A 19,689-nucleotide genomic window follows, 5' to 3' on the forward strand; every position below is an offset into this window, starting at 1 on the left:
AACCTGCCTCCTGAAAGAACATCATCAAAACTCCACTATATGCCTATATACTATAATATACTATAATATACTATAATAAGCCAAAGACGATTACAAATAACAACAAAAATTCAAAAAGTTTGTCATAAACTCGTCCAGGATTTCAATAGCAAGTACTAGTTTTGCTAGGAACCATTGCAGATATTACATTAGATATTCCAACATATAAACTATACATGTTTTCATTGATTACCTTTTGGCAGTTTTATACATGACTATGGTCAACTCTTTCTATACAAAAAACACGTTACTCTAATGAATTCTTGACCATTATGAGACGATAATAATTAATTAAAGATGATATCAGTGACTATTCCCTAACATCAAATCCACCTGTTTATGGAGCAACTCATATGAGTAAAACATATGCGATTTCTATAGTTTATTGTTTGCTTTATGATCTAAGTATTTAAAATTAGTCATTTTAAGGGTTGTAGATCAGATAAAACGTGTGGTCTCAGTCACCACTGAGTGATATGATTGTTTTCAAAACCTAATTTAGTTATTGAAACGATCAATTGAAATATAAACATTTTAAGTATGCATGGAATTATTTTCTAAATCTTTATGCAAGACATTCATCGAATTTGGTTTGTTCGCCAATAATCAGTTGTGTTCTAGAGTTACCGTTGTTTATTTGGAAGAAATGGTTTAACTTTACAGAAATTCTGTCGAAAATTTAGCTTGAGTGTTAATATTTCGTTCGTTTTTGAACTTGTAATTCTGTAAGGATTTTTTTTTTTCAGAATACTTTGAAATAAATTCACGATTTTCACCACAGTTTTGTCTTCAACCAACATTTTTCCACCGATTTATTCCACAATTAATGAATTTTACCTGTTAGTTCATCATGAACAGGAATTATTCTAAACATTCTATCACATGTACCATAGTTCATGTATTTGATTTTTTTTTCGACTGAAATCAGAAATATAAAATAGTAACCTATATTAAGTTAATGATCGTCTCGTAAAAAATGGTATGTGAAATCTTCAATGAGCCATCTTTTTGTCTCATTCCGGATAGCTTATTGCTTAAGATTTGAAATTACTGCAGTTCTTTACATTCTAAATTCACCCAATATGTAGATTGGCTACACATATAACGTATTTTCATTTCTAGTCATTTTAATAACTAATACTTGTAATTTTGAAGACACTTCTAGGTCACTTTTTGGTCACTATTTTGATCGTTTTGGTCACTAAAGTCACTATTATTTTGCTGTCCAACTGCTACCAGCCCTGGATTGACTTTTTGTGGAACACATTAGCTTACAAATAATTGCTAAAGTTTAAAATATACAAGAGATTCAGTATTCAATAGTTCAATTAATTGAAAAAAGTGCTTTAGAGTGGACATAAAAGTTAACTTTGGAAAAAGTTTTGAATGACGTCATCCGGTAGTACTTTTGCTATGCGTTTAGTTAGTGTAGAAAATAAAACCGGCGATTGAGTTCAATCCATAGTTAAGCATTGTTGTTTAGTTTAATGTATTTTCGACGCGATATCAGACAAAGGAAAGGTTTGAAAACTACGTTGCGCTGGAACGGGAAAGGTAGTTGCTAAAATAAGGACAAATTGGTCAAAAACTAGAACGAAAACAACCGGTTCAAAAAATGTCCGTTTGAGAATTTTCGTTACTTATAACACGTGAACTACGCCTACTTGTCCCATGTTCTATGTCACCCTTATAGACCGCGGGACAAATATGCGTAGAAATAACGGCAGTATGGGCCTCGAAATAGTTCGAGAACCATATATGGGGTCATCCATAAAGTACGTCATGTTATTAGGGTGTAGGAGGTGTTCTGCAAGATGTGACGAATCATATAAATTTTTTGAAGGCTCCATATAAAAAGTGTGACGTAGGGCGGATGGGCGGTTTTTTTTTTCTAGAAAATGGTATTTTTTGTGACACGTATCTCATGGACACCCCCTATTGTATAAATTATACGAAACAAACCATTGAACCTACACCTCACCTCCTCCTGACGCATTTATTGAAGCTTCCTTGAAACATTAGGGGACGTCCATAAACCGCGATAAATTGTTCAATTTTCAACCCCTCTCAACCTTGGCCACATTTATTTTATGAAAAGTGCGAATATTTAGTATGAATCGTTGCGTTTCTCTGAACCTCCTCCTCTTCCCAAAAACGTGACGTAATCTATGGATGACCCTTTACATGTGATTACATAAAGCATTGGGTTGTTCTGAGGACGGTTTTGTTGAATACAATCACCATAAATATTTCTTTTCCTATTTTCGATTCAACAATACATGCTGAACAAAACAACAAATAATTAGGAACATTGTGTGCCTAATTTGACGCACAAGATTTTCATACAAAAATATGTCTTAAACCTTAAAAATAGAAAAATTTCGACGTCAATTTATGAATAAAAGAATATTACTGACTGTTGTTGATGATATTGCTGTAAAACAGCACAATATTTGCATGAAAATTGATTAACAATATTTAGCACATTCACTAAGGAATGAAAAAAATGACGCACTTGTCGGATGCATTTTCCAATAATTTGTATTTTTGCCTATTATTAATAAAAAATAAACTTTTTTTGATTGAAATCTTACAATAACATGTAAATGAAGCTTAAGGAATAAATTTTTGAATGCTATTCTGAACTAGAATTAATTTATAATAAAAATAATTAGAAAATGCGTCAAGTTTGGACCCGCGTCAAATATGGTACGTTCACGGTAAATTTTCGGGAGAAAATTATGAATCGGCCTGTTTAATTTAAGCTAAGTTTTAAGTTAGCAGGGTGTCTACTACCTGGTAAAACCTGGAATTATCAGGGAATTTTATTCAACCTGGAATTATCAACGGATTCCGGCTATATGCAGGAAAATTACTTCGAACCAGTAATTATTATGGCAGAATATGTCCTTTTTCTAAACAAAATTTGTTCAATTAAAAAAACTTTCGGCTGCACCGCTATTACAACACTACTTGAGATATTCAGTCAATTATTTATTAGTAATTTTTATTATTCCGAATAAGACTTGTTTAAATAAGGAAGTAGGACTTAGAATTGCAAAAATGGAAAAGGCAAGTACGATTCTCATTTTATAGGAAAAGATTAAAGCTTACAACAGAAACGAAAAATAGTATATTTTCAGGAAAGCAGATCTTTTTTAAGGCTTGGAAATGCATATCTCTAAAAAGTGTTTATTTTTAGTTAAGGTCTCCAAAGATATTATAATCAATATGGTATCTACAGCCACTTTTTTGCCTTAACCTTGTCTGTTCCATGGTAGCTCCAGAGCTCCATCATTTTCGACGAACTTGAACAAACCGAACCAGAGGAATACTATTAGATTATTTCTATACTTTCCAAAGTCAACTAACTTTTTGAATTGTAAAACTATTGGTAATCAATCAATTTACTGTTGCAAAACAACCACAAAATTTTAGTCTGGTTTTGAAAAAGTAGACTATTTGAAACATTGTTTATTGAATTACTTTTTATAAAAACGCTTTTTCATAAAGAAAATGTCGATTGAAGTCGTCGGAAAGAGATAGTTAATCTGCTTGCAGTGAATTCTGGTGCAACATTCTAGAGGCTCCAGAGAAACCTTCAGAGACTATTACGTAACTATTTATCCAGAGATTCCTTCTGGAATAATTTCAAGAACTCCTCCAGGAAGGCCACCAGTTTTTCAATAGAAGCTTAGAGGAATTTCTTCTGAATTTGGTACTAAACATTTTAGAGCATTCCTACGCTACTATCTCCAGTAATTTGCACAGAGATTACTCTGAAGAAAAAATCTCAGTATTTCCTCCAGATGTCTTTCCACTGACTCTTTCACAGATTTCTCCAAGCGTCACTTCTAAGATTCTTACCGCAGGTCTTACAAAAGTTCTTCCCAAAAGGTTTATTGCAGAGTTTTCAAAAAAAAAAAAAAAAATGGACATTTTTACAAGAAACCCTACAATAATTCCTACGTCTTTTTATATTTAATCCAGGCATTTATACACTGATAGGCAAAATAAAGTGCCCACCTTACCAGTTTTCGAATTTCTCTCATTGATTTGGTTAAAATTAAAGTTAACACACTTAAATCTTTTTTGCTATTTTGTTTTTGATATTCTTTTAAAATTGCACTTACGAAAATTTGATAAAAAAAGAATTTAACTTGAAGAAAAAGAAAATCAATTTGTATTGAAAAAAAATAGTGACAAAATAAAGTGCCCACTTCCTTCTTGACCCCAGAAAAGATGATTTAAGAAAAAATAAAAAGCAATTTAATAGTTAATGTGTCCTCCTTTGGCCTTAACGACTTGCTGGAGGCGCTTCGGCATGCTTTTCACCAGATTTTGTAGGTGTTGTGGTTCTAGTTCTCCCCTGAGAGAGACTCGCGAAGAGGAAAAATATCAACGTCATATGCAGCCCAGTTTCCCCTCTCACGAAACGTCAAATGCAGCCCACCGTTTTTATGGCTGAAAAAGTGAAAAGTATTGTGTTCAAAGTAAATTGTTATTGAAAATCTCAGTCAGCGGAGCAGTTTTTTCCAAAGTTGCTGATAAATCTAAGCAGAAGATTAATTATTTCTAATGTCTGATACGTTTGCTGGCATGAAATTTCACTCAAACGGCTATTTATGATTCGATGTGATGCAAACTCAATCATGTTTTGCTGAGAGGTTCATGTGAGGATTTGAACAGCATGCGTATAATTGTTAAAAACACAAAGTGCAATAAGAAAAAACTCAGCAATCACAGAAAAAGAAGACCGTCTTCGCGAGTCTCGTCTCAAGTTCTTCCCAGGCGCGCTCCAAGGCCTCAAAATAATTATTTTTGTTGGTTTTGTCAACCCTGCCATCGAGAATCGCCCACAAATTCTCGATTGGGTTGAGGTCTGGGCTTTGTGGAGGCCATTCCAGAGGTTTAATCCGTCAAGACCGGAGCCTCCAGCAAGTCCTTAAGGCCAAAGGAGGACACATTAACTATTAAATTGCTCTTTATTTTTCTTACATCATCTTTTCTGGGGTTAAGAAGGAAGTGGGCACTTTATTTTGTCACTATTATTTTTTCAATACAAATTGATTTTCTTTTTCTTTGAGTAAAATTCTTTTTTTCATCAAAATTTCGTAAGTGCAACTTTAAAAGAATATCAAAAATATAATATCAAAAAAGATTTAAGTGTGTTAACTTTAATTTGAACCAAATCAATGAGAGAAAATCGAAAACTGGTGAGGTGGGCACTTTATTTTGCCTCTCAGTGTATAAGGATTCTCTCAAAAATTCATCCACAATTACTCTGCGGAATTGCTCAAGCTAGTTAAGCAAGTTCAAGGTATTTTTGGATAAAATCTTTTCCAAGAATTCCTCGATTAATGGCATCTACGGTTCATCATTAGATTCCTATAGAAATTTCTCCAGCATTTTTTATTAGTATAATAATTTACCATGAAATATATTCTTCAAGAATCCAAGAGATCTTTCAGAGATCATCGTAGGTATTCATCATTATTACTCACACAAGTTTCATTAGAAATTACACTAGGATTTTTCTAGAAATTCTTCGCGGATTTTTCAAAATTTTTCACAAATAAATATTATTTTTTTCTTGACATTTCCCTGAAGACAACCCAACTAGTGGATTGCAAAAGGGTTGTAACAGATTAGTGATTTACCAGTTAGCGCATTTTTTCGAACAAAATATGTTATAATTTTGGCGGGTTAGTAGTTAAAATAACAAAAAAATATAATACAATTCCTTCCACACTGAACAAAATTGATACAAAATCTGTTATAATCTAAGCAAAAATATTACACATTATGTTTTAAATCAAACGAAAATATAACTAATTTAGTTGTATTCCATTACTGAATTATAACAAAATTTGTAATTTTCTTTCCTATATTTTTTTTAACAAATTGTGGAATAATTCAGTTTTAAAATGAAGCAAATTTGAAATAGCTTTTGTTATTATAACTGATTTTGTTTTAATTGTGTTATAATTTCCTCCGTCACCTCAAAGTGCTTCTAACAAAAATTGAACAAAATTTGTTATTTGTAACAAATATTGATATAATTTGGATATATTTTGTATAAAAAAGAAAACAGATTGAATTCATGAAGGTATCTAAACGATTCTTAAAAGAATTACATAAAAAGTTCGGAAAAATCACATAACAGACCCATGAAGAGGTCTTCGGAATAATAAGAAATTTACGGCAAAACGAGCAGATACTTGTCGTAATTTCACGAGGAAGTCTTAGAATGTGAATTCGACCACACGTACCTCCCATTAAACTTACTGATAAAAAACTTCATTGTCATCCAGGCTTATATCAACCATTTGTTCTTCCTTAGTCGTCGTTTGAAGGACGCGGTTTTAAGCAGTATTACATTCAAATCCGATTTTCTGTCATCATATTTTATTTGAAATATTGATTAATGCATAAAAATATTGATTTTATGAGGTAGAAGAGCTGGAGTTTAAATGGAAATGTGAAATGACAAAAATTTTAATTTTATAAATGTTCCAAATTCTTATTAAAATTTACAAAATAATATACTTTGGTAATATTAAAGACACAAAATTTTGAAAAGATTGAAAATCTGCTAAAAAAGGATTATGTACAAAAATATTAACAATGAAGTTTAAAACAAATGTAGGCAATATCTTGTAATTTTGGAAGCACAATAAAAATGTCCAAATATGGTACTCAACTAGACATACTACCTGCAGAAGATCATAAGGAATATTCCCTATCATATTTGATATTGATCGTAAAACAGTATACTAGAATTGAAATAAAATTGATTATGACTTGATTTTCAAGTCACTTTTAGTCACTTTTTCGAAAATCGAAAGTCACTTTTTAGTCACTTATTTCTCAAATCTGGTCACTAAAATAACTCTTTTCGGTGCCCATTTTTGTTACCAGCCCTGAGGCTATAGGATGCATTATCGAAAGCTCCTTTAATATCGAGAAAAGCAACCACGGCTTTTTCTTTGGCTTCAAGAGATTTCTTGATTTTATTTACCAGTGACTGCAGCGCCGTAATAGTAGATTTACCTGATTGATACGCAAATTGGTATTTACAAAGAGGCATTTCTATTAAACTTGTTGACTTGAAGAAGTCATCAATTAGTTTTCCATTGTCTTTAAAAGAACAGAGGAAAGGCTTATGGGTCTAAAAGCTTTGAGAGTTGTTTTATCCTTTCTTCCAGCTTTGGGAATAAAAACAACTCGAACCTTTTGCCACGCGTTTGGAATATATGAAAGCGCAACACTTGCTTTGAATATTTCGGTTAAGAGCGGACAAAGCGTCTCTTTTCCTTGTTGCAGTAAGCCTGGGAAAATATAATCTTTCCCGGTAGATTCGAAAGGCTGAAAAGAACTCAATGCCCATTCGACCCTCGAAGGCGTGAGGATTTCACAAGCTTTCTGATATGCATTTATCGACCATACATGTCTTGCCTCATCTGAGACCTGTTCTTCATCTGAATATGGGATCGATTCAGGGAAATGAGTTCTCATCATTACTTCCAGTGTTTCAGAAGAGTCAACAGTATAAGTGCCGCCTTCTTTTTTAAGGCTACCTAGACCATTTGAATGGTCTTTTGAAAGGACCTTGTGCAGCCTTGCAGCTGCAGAAGCGTTGTTTATGCTTTCACATACCCGTCTCCAGTCCTTACGTTTGGCGTGCCTTAGTTCTCTGGTGTATTCGGTTAGGGCTTTTTTTGTATTCCACCCAATCTAAAGCGATCTTTGCTCTATTGAACAACCGCCAGGATTTCTTCCTCAATCCTGCCAGCTTGTCATTCCACCAAAGCACATCCCTGTTAAACGGCTGTAAAACAGTCGTGAACTGTTCACCGTTATACGAATTCTTATTCGTTAAATGAAAACGATAGAGATCCCAATTGGGTTTCTTTGGGTTTTCTATAGCTTTCTGTTATTTCTGATCCAGCTTTAAAATCGAACCGGTTTTTGTTTATGATCTGACAATGATTCTTCATCAGAAACATGCCAGTTCACAATCTTCTCCGATCGCAGGTCGCTACAGATCGTGAGATCAATAACCTCTTGTCGGATAGAGTTTACAAAAGTAGGAGAATCACCTCTATTACATATGTCTATCTTGTTAGACGACATGTAGTTTAAAAGATCTTCTCCTCTTTTATTAATATCGGTGCTGTTCCAAATTGTATGATGGGCATTTGCATCGCACCCTATTATAAATTGTGTTTTATTTTTATTACAGTAGTTGACAAAATGAACGACAGAGCACATTGATATTTTCCTTGGTAAACCTTCTGCTGAGCACTGCTGATACGCCCTTTGCATGGTGAAGGTTCACCTGGATATTTTTATACGATTCATATTGCATTAACATGCTCCCACTCGTATCAAGCCTCTGATTTGAGGCTAAATATGAGTAGCCGATTATTTCGGAGAAGTACAAGGTCAACTGCGCCATTGCTCCGGGTAGCACAGTAAGGGCATAGTACTGTGGAGGGCGCCCCGGTACTCCACAGGCACCGTTCACGGTTAGGTTTCTTTTGACCCCCCTAACCATTCATTCCTAGGCACGGTATGCTTTTAGCCGCATGACACCATGAATTAGGGGCCACCCACCTGTATGATGGACTTATACCACCGGAACAGGCAATCCGAAGTATTATTTCTAGCCTTGTTGCAATCGGCTACCGACACTACACGGCTATCTAGGCTATTCGAGTATAGAAGCTGATATTGAGAATCAACTTCCATTGAGGCCAAATAGCCGTGATTACACGTAAAAGTTGATGAGTGGTCGAATGTCCATGGCGGAATCCGAACTGTTCATTGGCAAAAATTGAATTTTCGTTGATTTGTACCATCATTCTGTTCAAAATAACCTTTTCAAAAGGTTTACTGATGGATGAAAGCAAACTGATTGGATGATAGCTAGAAGCTTCAGGATTTTTGTCTGGTTTTATAATTGGTACAACCTTAGCATTTTTCCATTCGTCAGGAAAATATGCTAATCGAAAACATTTGTTAAATATATCAACTAAGAACACCTGAATGGCGAAGAGAACACAGGCACAGAAGGTCAGGACAGCGAAAACTATGGCTACGTCAGCACAGCGGACAGTGGAAACCAACCAGCTCCCACGATGGGGGAAGTTAAGGATGCCATTCAACAGCTCAAGGACAACAAGGATGGTATCGGAGCCGAACTCATCAAGATGGGCCCGGACAGGTTGGCCGCTTGTCTGCATCGGCTGATAGTCAGAATCTGGGAAACGGAACAGCTACCGGAGGAGTGAAAGCAAGGCCTATCTACAATATCGGGCCACAAGCTGGAGTGTGAAAATTATCGTACAATCACCATCCTAAACGCCGCCTACAGAGTGCTATCCCAGATTCTCTTCCGTCGCCTATCACCTTTAGCAAACGAGTTCGTGGGAAATTTTCAAGCTGGTTTCATCGACGGCCGCTCGACAACGGACCAGATCTTTTCCGTGCGGCAAGTCCTCCAGAAATGCCGTGAGTACCACGTCCCTACGCACCATCTGTTCATCGATTTCAATGCGGTATACGACAGTATCGACCGTGTAGAGTGGACCGTGGAAGATCATGGACGAGAACAGCTTTTCCGGGAAGCTCACAAGATTGATCAGAGCAACGATGGACGGTGTACAAAACTGCGTGAAGATCTCGGGCGAACACTCCAGTTCGTTCGAGTTTTGGCGGGGACTACGACAGGGCGATGGACTTCCGTGCCTGTTGTTCAATATTGTGCTGGAAGGTGTCATGCGGAGAGCCGGACTTAACAGTCGAGGCACGATTTTCACGAGATCCGGACAATTTGTTTGCTTCGCGGACGACATGGACATTATTGAGAGAAAATTTGAAACGGTGGCAGATTTGTTCACCCGCCTTAAACGCGAAGCAACAAGAGTCGGGCTAATGGTGAATGCGTCAAAAACAAAGTACATGCTGGTTGGCGGAACTGAGCGCGACAGGGCCCGCCTAGGAAGCAGTGTCACGATAGACGGAGATACCTTCGAGGTGGTGAACGAGTTCGTCTACCTCGGATCCTTGTTGAGGGCTGACAACAACGTTAGTCGGGTAATACGAAGGCGCATCATCAGTGGAAGTCGTGCCTACTATGGGCTCCAGAAGAAACTACGGTCAAGAAAGATTCACCCCCGCACCAAATGCACGATGTACAAAACGCTCATAAGACCGGTAGTCCTCTACGGACATGAGACGTGGACTATGCTCGAGGAGGACTTGCAAGCTCTTGGGGTTTTCGAACGCCGAGTGCTAAGGACGATCTTCGGCGGCGTGCAGGAGAACGGCGTGTGGCGGCAAAGGATGAATCACGAGCTCGCTCAACTCTACGGCGAACCCAGTATCGTAAAGGTAGCTAAAGCTGGAAGGATACGATGGACAGGGCATGTTGCAAGAATGCCGGGCAACAACCCTGTAAAGATGGTGTTTGCTACGAATCCGATCGGAACAAGAAGGCGTGGGGCGCAGCGAGCTAGGTGGATTGACCAGGTGCACCAGGACCTGGAGAGCATGGGTCGCAGTCGAGGATGGAGAGAAGCGGCCATGAACCGAGTGAATTGGCGAAATATTGTTGGCGAGGTTTTATCAAGATAATTGATGTAAAACCAAGTAAATAAATAAAATAATAAGCGTCAATTTATATTTGAATAAGTTTTCGAGAATTGATCCATAACTGTGGGGTGATGGTACATCGCGATAAAAAATTGTTGTCCGTAGTACCTATTTTTTATTAAAAGTTTCCGTAGCGAGCAGTCTTAGAAACTAACATTTCCCATTAGTTGCTCATTTTATGTTGAAGTAGTGCTCACAACCCATCCCAGCCGGAATCATTACGAAACATTACGCTGCATGTTCATTCATTTCCTTCTGACGTCGTGCTGTTCATAAATAATTCAAACATTGAGAACCGCCTTTCTGCAACGCTTCCTTCCCATCTGCAGATTCACGGACGAGTTCAAGGTACGAGAGGATCTGATGGGACTGGCGATCGGCGCGCACGGTGCCAACATCCAGACGGCTCGCAAGCTGGACGGTGTGCTAAACATCGAGCTCGAGGAAAACACCTGCACGTTCAAAATTTCTGGAGAGGTAACGTTATTTCTACACACTACGTCCCACCCCCACTTAACTCATCGCTAATTCGATTGATTTCGCCCTTTTTCTCCCCCGCAGACTGACGAAGCGGTCAAGAAGGCCCGCGCCATGCTCGAGTACAGCGAGGAATCGCTGCAGGTCCCGCGGAATCTCGTCGGCAAGGTGATCGGCAAGAACGGGCGCATCATCCAGGAGATCGTGGACAAGAGCGGCGTCGTGCGCGTTAAGGTCTGTCGACGAACATTTTCGGCTGTTGTTGTTTTGAACTTTTCGCAAAGTCTGTCTCATTGCAGATCGAGGGGGACAACGAGCCGGAACCGAGCATCCCGCGGGAGGAGGGCCAGGTACCGTTCGTGTTCGTCGGTACGGTCGAGAGCATCGCCAACGCCAAAGTGCTGCTCGAATATCATCTAGTGCATTTAAAGGTGAGGTTTTTTTTGCTACATTTCCAGGGTTGTTACGAAACCGTATTAGGTTCAGTATAACAGGTATAATTTACAAGATCATTTAACTAGTTACTTGGATAACTGGGGAAAATTTAGAGTTAATACATGCAGGAACCTCGTAGAACCTATGAAATTATTAGTCAAACCAATCGTCCTCGATCACCGACGACAGATCTTTCAAATATATGCCCTACCAACTATTGATGGTAGTATAGAGGATTACTATGATTGCAACGGGTAACGAGGAGTTCGATTCCGGAGAGGAAGCCTGCGAAATGACTACCATATCCTAGGAAGGCAGCAGGCGCTTAAATTATCCAATCCCGGAACGAGGAGGTAGTGACGAGAAATAAAAATTATTATTATTTAATTTTTTTCAGAGATTTATACGAAAAGTTCCTTCAGCAATTCCTCCATAGGTTCCTACAGTATAATCTTTACTGGGATTCCTCCAGGAATTTCTACGAGGAATTCTCCAGGAGCTTTCCAAGCAATTATTCCAGGCATTCCTTCAGAGATTTCTACAAGGATTCTTCAAACGTTTTCTCTTGATATTCTTATCGAGCATCCTCCAGGAATCTTTCCAGAGAATCTCTAAAGATTTGACCTGTAAAATCTATACAAATTGTTGACTTTATCCAGACATTACTCCAGGGATTTTAAAGAATTAATCCTGTCATTTCTCCAGTGATTTTTGCAGAAATTCCTCCAAGCATACTTGCAGAAGTTTCCCCAGATAGACCTCTTGAGATTTCTCCAGGGATTATTCCGGTGGTTTTTTCAGGGATTCCTCCTGGGATTCCAGCAGGAATTTCTTCAGTAACTTCGAAAGGGATTCTACAAGAAATTACTTCAAGATTTTCCTTCTAGAACTTTACCGGGGATATCTCTAAGAAAATCGCCTCATCAATCACTCCAAAGGTTTTTCCAAATAATCCTTCAGGAATTCCCCGAGAAACTTTTACAGAGATTCGTTGTTGGCCTCCGGAAATTCCTGTACAAATTCCTCTAGAGGCTCTCTCATGAATTCCTTCAAGGATTTAATCAGAAATTACCCTAATTGTACTTCAGAGATTCGTCCAAGATTTTTCCAGGATTTGCTAAAGGAACTCCTTTACTGAAGAAGTTTTTTGAAAATACTCTGGATAATTTCCTGGAGGACTAACTGAACCTCTAGAAATATTTCATGAAGAAATCCTTAGGGCATCGCTTCCCAAACTAGATTTTCGTGACACCCAGCCTGCAGAGCCTCGCGCCTGTCTATTATACAAAAAGCGAGCTGATGAGACGTTGGAGGTTTGCGAAAACCAAGTTTGAGAAACGATGCCTTAGAGTAATCCGTAGAGATCCCTGGATGATCCTCTCTAGAACAAAATATGGAGAAATCTCTGTAGTATTACATGAAAGAATCCTTAGAGTAATCTCTAGAAGAATCTCCGGGAGAGTCCCTTGAGGAATCCTTGCCTAGTTCCTGGAAGATCCCTTGGAAACTCGCTGGATGAATACCTGGATGTATACCCGAAGAAAATCTCTGTCGGAATTCCTGAAAAAATCTCTGGAACAATTTTTAGAAGAATCCATGGCGTTAGAGCATTTTCTGGAGTAATTATTGGACAAATTCCTGAAGAAATTGCTGGGTAGATCTCTGGAGGAAAAACTGTAAAGATTTTCCTTGAAGAATCCCTGGAGGAGTCTCTGGAGAAATTCCTGTAGGAATCTTTGAATAATTACCTGTATGAATCATAGGAAGGCTAGGAAATTCTATGGGTATTTTCTGATAACATTTCTAGAGGATGATTTGATGGGTAATCTTGGGAGGAATTTCTAGAGGAATTCTTGAAAGAATCCCAGGAGGATTTTTTAGAAAGTCAGTACGAATCTAAATAAATTTCTGAAGGAATGCCTGGAAGACTACCTGGAAAATTCCTTAAAGTAACCCCAGAAACAAGAAGAAGAAATTTATGTTTGGTATTTGGTATAGTGTCTGTTTAGATCTGGATGAAAAATAAAAAATTTTGAGCTATCTCATGATGGGACTACATGATGGTCTCCAAGGATTAGGGACATTTTCCAGGAATTACTGCAGGTATTACCAGAGATTTCGCCAAAGCTTCTTCAAGCATTTTCCTAATATTCTTCCAGAGACTCCTCTGAAGATTCCCCAGGAAAATCTCTACAGCGATTTCTGCAGAGATGTGTAAAGGCTTTCTCCAGGTTTCATAACTACAATTTGTACGAGGATTATTTCGAAATTCATCTAGGAATTATTCCTGATATTTCGCTTCAGGAATTCTATTAAAAGTTTTACTGGAGATTATACCAGAAATTCATCAAGGGATTCTACAAGAAACAACTTCATGAATTCCTAACGGGATTTCTTGAGAGTTGCGTTCAGGAATCCAAGTAAATCGCCACATGAATCATTCTAAGCATTTTTCTAGGCAATCCGGGGATTTCTCCAAGAATTCATCTACAATTTGCTACAGAGATTGACCCATGAATTCCACAAGGTGTTTCATCAAAAAGACAAACTATGCCTCCAGGGCTTCCTCCGCGAATTGTTTTTTTAGAGATTCCTCCTGGAACTTCTTTCTTGAAGTAGTTTATTTTTTAGAAATCTTTGTATAAGTTCCTAGAGGGTTTCCTGAAGCAATCCCTTGGAGAACCTATAGAAATCTAGATGAATCTCCGGTTAAATTCCTGAAGAATCCCTGGAGAAATTCTTTTAGGAGCCTATGGAGGGATTCACGAGGAAATCTCTGGAGGAATTCCTGAAGAAATTGCTGGAACGTAGTTTTTTCTTAACGGCTTTTTTTTATTATAAAGACTGCCTGGATGAAAAGCGTATTTCATGAAAATATATAGTCATTTCTCTACCAGCTCATCCCTGGAACAATTTGCTGAAGAAAATGCTGGAGAAATCTCCGCAAAAATCCCTGTAAAGATTAAGTTAATTACTGAAAGACTCCTGGAGACATCTCCGGAGGAATCCCTGGAGAATCCTTGGAGGTATCCTAGGAAGAATCACTGTATAGATTTTGCGTGTGAAAACCCTCAGAGAAATCCCTGCAAAATATCTTGTTATGATTTTTCTGGGGAAAAGCCTTGAATTATTCTTGGAGAAAGGATTTCTAAAGCATTCTCTGAAAAAACAGGAGGATTTTTGAAGGCTCAGAACGAATCTCTGGGGAAATCCCTAGCGATTCCCTGGATGATTATCTGAAGAAATCCTTGGAATAAGTCATGTAGCAATTTTCCTGGTGGTAACTCTGCAAGAGTTACCGCTACGGCCCAGATAGCCGTAGCGGTAAACGCGCAGCTATTCAGCAAGACCAAGCTGAGGGTCGTGGGTTCGAATCCCACCAGTCGAGGATCTTTTCGGGTTGGAAATTTTCTCGACATCCCAGGACATAGAGTATCTTCGTACCTGCCACACGATATACACATGCAAAAATGGTCAATTGGCATAGAAAGCTCTCAGTTAATAACTGTGGAAGTACTCATAAGAACACTAAGCTGAGAAGCAGGCTTTGTCCCAGTTGGGACGTAACGCCAGAAAGAAGAAGAAGAACTCTGCAAGAATTCGTGGAGGAAATTCTTGAGGAATCACTTGAGGCATTCATGATAGAATTCCTGGTAGAATTCTCAGAGCGATCCGTGGAGAAATCCCGGAAGAGTATCCGGAATAGTTCCTGGACAGATCTCGTGGGGACTACTGAGGGATATATTTTTATGTATCTGTGGAGGAATTCTCGTAGGAAATCTTTGAAAAGATTGTCCTAGTGTAATTCCTGGAGAAAGCCTTGAAAATACATCTGCAAGAATCCTTGTAGAGATATTCCTGGAGAAGTATCTGGAAGCTTTTCTAAAGGAAACTCTGAAGGAATGCAAAAAGAACTTGATTGAAAAATCCCTGGAGAGGTCTCCGGAATATTCCTATAAGCATTCCTGAAACAGATCCTGGAGAAATCCTTGGAGAAATTCCTTGAAGAATTCCAGTAAAGATTTTACTGGAGGAATCTATGAAGAAACTACTGGAGACATTTCTGCAGGAGCTCCTGGCGAAATACCTGTAGGTATTTTCATGTTGGAATCTTTGAAGGAATCTCTTGTCGAATCCCTGGAGGAATGTGCAAGGTTACCGTTAGAAAAGTTAGTTATAAATGTTAGCGTCAATCAACGCCAAGATTGAATACATTCGCGCGATTTTGGCGAATCTGACACAGAAAATTGGCTTCTCGTAACAACCCCGCATTTCAGGTCGAGAAACGACTTCTAATTGGTTTTGTCTTTGGCGCATAGGAAGTGGAACAGCTGCGGCAGGAAAAGCTGGAAATCGATCAACAGTTGCGGGCGATTCAGGGAGCAACGATGGGTTCGATGCAGAACTTTTCCATGAATCGTCGGTCAGATCGGGCGTACAGTAGCGACGTGGATGGCGGTGGCCGGTCTGGCCGTGGCGGCATGCGTGGTCGTGGCGGTCGTGGTGGTCGCGGTAATAACCCCCGGTACTCAGGTGAGTTTAATGAAATGCTGATGGTAAGATTTCGATTGTGATTCCAATGCATAACTTCCGGTGCAGGTCGTCGAGATACCGGTGACGATGAGTATGCTCCACGGGGAGGCGGTGGAGGTGGCGGCGGAGGAGGAGATCGTGACCGCGACCGAGACCGGGACCGTGACCAACGGAATACTTACTCCGAAGGTGGCGGCGGTCGCGGTAACCGACGGGGCTACAGCAAACGGTCCGATCGGAATAAATCTTCGCAAGGTCAGTCCGGCGGCGGCAGTCAGCAGCAATCGTCGTCCTCGCAGCAGCCACCACCATCATCGTCGACGTCGTCACAGCCGCAGCAACAACCGTTCCAGGAAGATCGCTGGGCGGACCAGGTGGAGAACAGCCAGAAGGAGAACAACCGAGAGCTGAACAGTGTTGATAGGGGTAGGTACCGCGAAGTTTGGTGGTAGATAGGAGAAAGTGTAACTTTTTATACCATTTTATTCATTGTTTGGATGCTCTCTTGGTCAAATTCAAATGTGTTCAGTGGCATAGTTTTCTGATTTGAGTAATGTGGCTTGAAGTAATACCACAATATTGGATTTTATACATCTGTTTTTGTTAATAAACTCTTTTATGAATGTTTAATTATGTGCTACGATTCTTCTCTATTTAATGACGAAAATGAGCGAGATACAATAATGATCGCCACTGGGTCAACAGAAGTTGTAGAAAAGACATCCAACTTCCTGTAAACACAAATATGGGACCTGGGCAATACTTTTTTTTCTTTCATACGTACAGTCCAAATTTACATAAAAATCGCGTTTTATGGTATTGTAGCATCCATTAATGTGGCGTATCGTTTGCCTAAAGCGATTACGTTGTCACATCATCTAAAAGTATATACCTATTACCGAAAACCTGAGTAGGTTACATATAGCATATTTCGACATTGATTTTTCATAAGGGCTTCATAAGGGCTTATTGCAGAAAACTGTTTCACTTTTCGTAACATTTTGTCATACTGTAGGGTAAAAAATCACAGCGTCTTGCTCAACCTCCTGACACTACCCATACAACCCCATTGAAAAATAACGAGCAAACATCTATGGTTCCCACTGGGAAGTGGTTCCCACTGACAGCTCAATGTTTGTAAACAAATAACCGTTTAAGGACTAACAATCGATGATGGCGAAATTTTTTTCTCCAAAAAAAATCTGTTCTTGCATAACAACAGTTATTCGAACAAACAAACGGTTGCAAACTATTGGATTGCAGTACAGCAATTCAATTTGGGTTGATGTGATTAGCTAGAAACACATTTTACTATTAGGGTAAAAGCACCGGTTTTGGCCAGCCTAAGAGAAAATGTCAATAACAATTAAATGGGAAGCCGCATTTTTACTACAAATATGTCAAATGCAAGCAATCCATATTATGTATGTAAAATACCAAAACTGAGCCAAAACCATTTTTCGCTGTGAAAATATTGTTGGTTGATATAGGCCACCAGAACCAGTTTTGGCCAGAGATTTAACTTCGGTTCCTAAATTGGCCAATCGCATTGATTTCTCATGAGAGTGGCCAAATTAGGAGTACCCTGGCCAAATTAGGTGTATGGGAGTTAAAATTATAAGGAAAATGAATTGTTTTTCTTATGTTTTGAATCAATTTGGACGTGTAAATGAATGTAGCTCCATCATAGGAATGTGATCTACTCAATCCGAAAGGTTTCATGCTGTTTGGCTATGTAAAACGGTGTATAATCCACTATGGCTACACTTGGCGTATGACCAAAACTGGTGCTTCTACCCTAGAGGAAAATTTTCCTAATATGATTAGGCTAATGTACGTTGTTGCTCTCGAGTTTAATGCTGACCACGAAAACATGGCTGCCTAGCACCGGGTTGGTCTTGCTTCATGAACAAGCAACATTACAGATTCGTTCAATTTGGCGAAGTTATTGGCGAAAGAGAGGATCGATGAAGAGAAATCGCTTATGTTAGTTGAGCTCTGTTGAAAAACGAAGCAATCGCTAACCCTATCTCAACAACCCTGCTACGTCCCTGACAACCGTATCCTGGAGTAAGTTGTACCTAGCAACTTAGGGTTGTTATACTTTGTTCCTGTTAGATTCGTGTCTTGTTCTTCGTCTCCAAAGTTCTGCAACATCAACAGGTTATGGGCGACCACCGTCAAGAAGCTGCGGTTCACGGAATTCAGCAATTCGTTGGTAAAGGCTACGATGTATGGCAATTTCGTGTTCAAACCTATTTGGAGTCGGTGAACGTATGGGACGCTATCGTGAAGGATGTACCCGTAACAGCTGCGGAAGCGGCAAAGGTTCCACGAGACGGACAGGAAGGCCAAAGCGATTTTGGTGGGCTTCGTAGCAGACGAGTACCTAGGCTGCATTCGGGACAAGGACACAGCAAAAGCAATGTGGAAAAGTCTCGAGGATACATTCGCGAAGAAATCAGCAGGTAGGCAGACCCTAATCAGGAAGCAAATTGCAAGATTACACCTGAAAGATGGCGGCCTCGGTTCGGACTCATCTGCTGGAGTTTGAAGATTTGATTCGTCAGTTACGCATGGCGGGATCGAAGTTGGAAGAAGTTGGAAGTGTTTGCTCGTCTCTGGCGTTAACGCTTCCGGAATCATACGACGCTCTGGTGACGGCTTTAGAGAATTTACCAGAGAACGAACTTACCTACGAAGTGATGAAGACCCGTTTGATCGATGAAGAATCGAAACGAAACGATTGAAGCTATACTGTGGAAGACAAACCGGCAGCGTTCATGGGCGATAACCAGAAGAAAGGCAACCGGTTCAATGGAAAATGTCATTCTTGCGGAAAAAGAGTGCATATGAAGAAAGATGGCAAGAAAGCAAAAGGAAATGAAAATGCGGCAAGTACTTTTAAACCAGTGGTGTTTATGGCGGGCCGTGCAGTTACTAAGCGAGACAGCGTCGCACTATGGGCGGTTTCCATACAGACTGGCGGCCAAAAATTTTATTTTTGTCTCATGTCGTATTTATGACTTTTATGATACAAATTTGATGTTTTATTTTCAAAAACAAGTTTTCGAGACTAACTTTTGAATAGGGCCTATCGCGAAATATTAAACTTTGTTACTTATAATGCATTTGAGCCATTTATGCGATTAACGTTGTGAAAACCATTATAAATATTAAAACTTACATAGAAATGATAATATGAATGATTTAGCGAAATTCAGTTATTTTCTGGATTAGTTTTTAGCTGTTTTCAATAGAAAATGGTTAAAAATTTTGGAAAAATTTAAAAAGCCTTAAATTAAAAAAGTGCAAATTTGTGCAGCTGAATTCTTCACGATCCTTTAGTTTACATCTCAAAGTACCCTTGGAACTGAATTTCAGCCTGGGACAACTTGGGACAAAAAGTACTCGATGTGTTAACTATTAGCTTATTCGATTTTTAAACCGCTTTATAAAAAAAAACATCATAAAAGCCACTATTTTGAAGCTTATTTTTATTTTTTTCATTGTTTCTAGGAAGCATTTTTTGTAAGCTTTCAAATG

General features: G+C 38.8%; 1 protein-coding gene across 6 annotated transcripts in view; it reads left to right on the top strand.

Moving 5' to 3' along the window:
* Positions 1 to 19,689, top strand: part of LOC5571798 (synaptic functional regulator FMR1) — a 97,730-nt gene that overhangs the window by 37,558 nt on the left and 40,483 nt on the right. For 3 of the 6 annotated variants that reach the window (XM_021854009.1, XM_021854066.1, XM_021854254.1), the window contains 5 exons: positions 11,028 to 11,175; positions 11,260 to 11,409; positions 11,460 to 11,606; positions 15,930 to 16,143; positions 16,210 to 16,569. In XM_021854009.1, coding sequence (XP_021709701.1) covers positions 11,028 to 11,175; positions 11,260 to 11,409; positions 11,460 to 11,606; positions 15,930 to 16,143; positions 16,210 to 16,569 — 1,019 coding nt within the window. The remainder of the gene's footprint in view (positions 1 to 11,027; positions 11,176 to 11,259; positions 11,410 to 11,459; positions 11,607 to 15,929; positions 16,144 to 16,209; positions 16,570 to 19,689) is intronic. The other 3 variants (XM_021854131.1, XM_021854182.1, XM_021854314.1) reach the window with 1 other exon arrangement.

The sequence above is a fragment of the Aedes aegypti genome, chromosome 1 (genome assembly GCF_002204515.2).
Source record: "Aedes aegypti strain LVP_AGWG chromosome 1, AaegL5.0 Primary Assembly, whole genome shotgun sequence".
Classification (NCBI taxonomy): domain Eukaryota; kingdom Metazoa; phylum Arthropoda; class Insecta; order Diptera; family Culicidae; genus Aedes; species Aedes aegypti.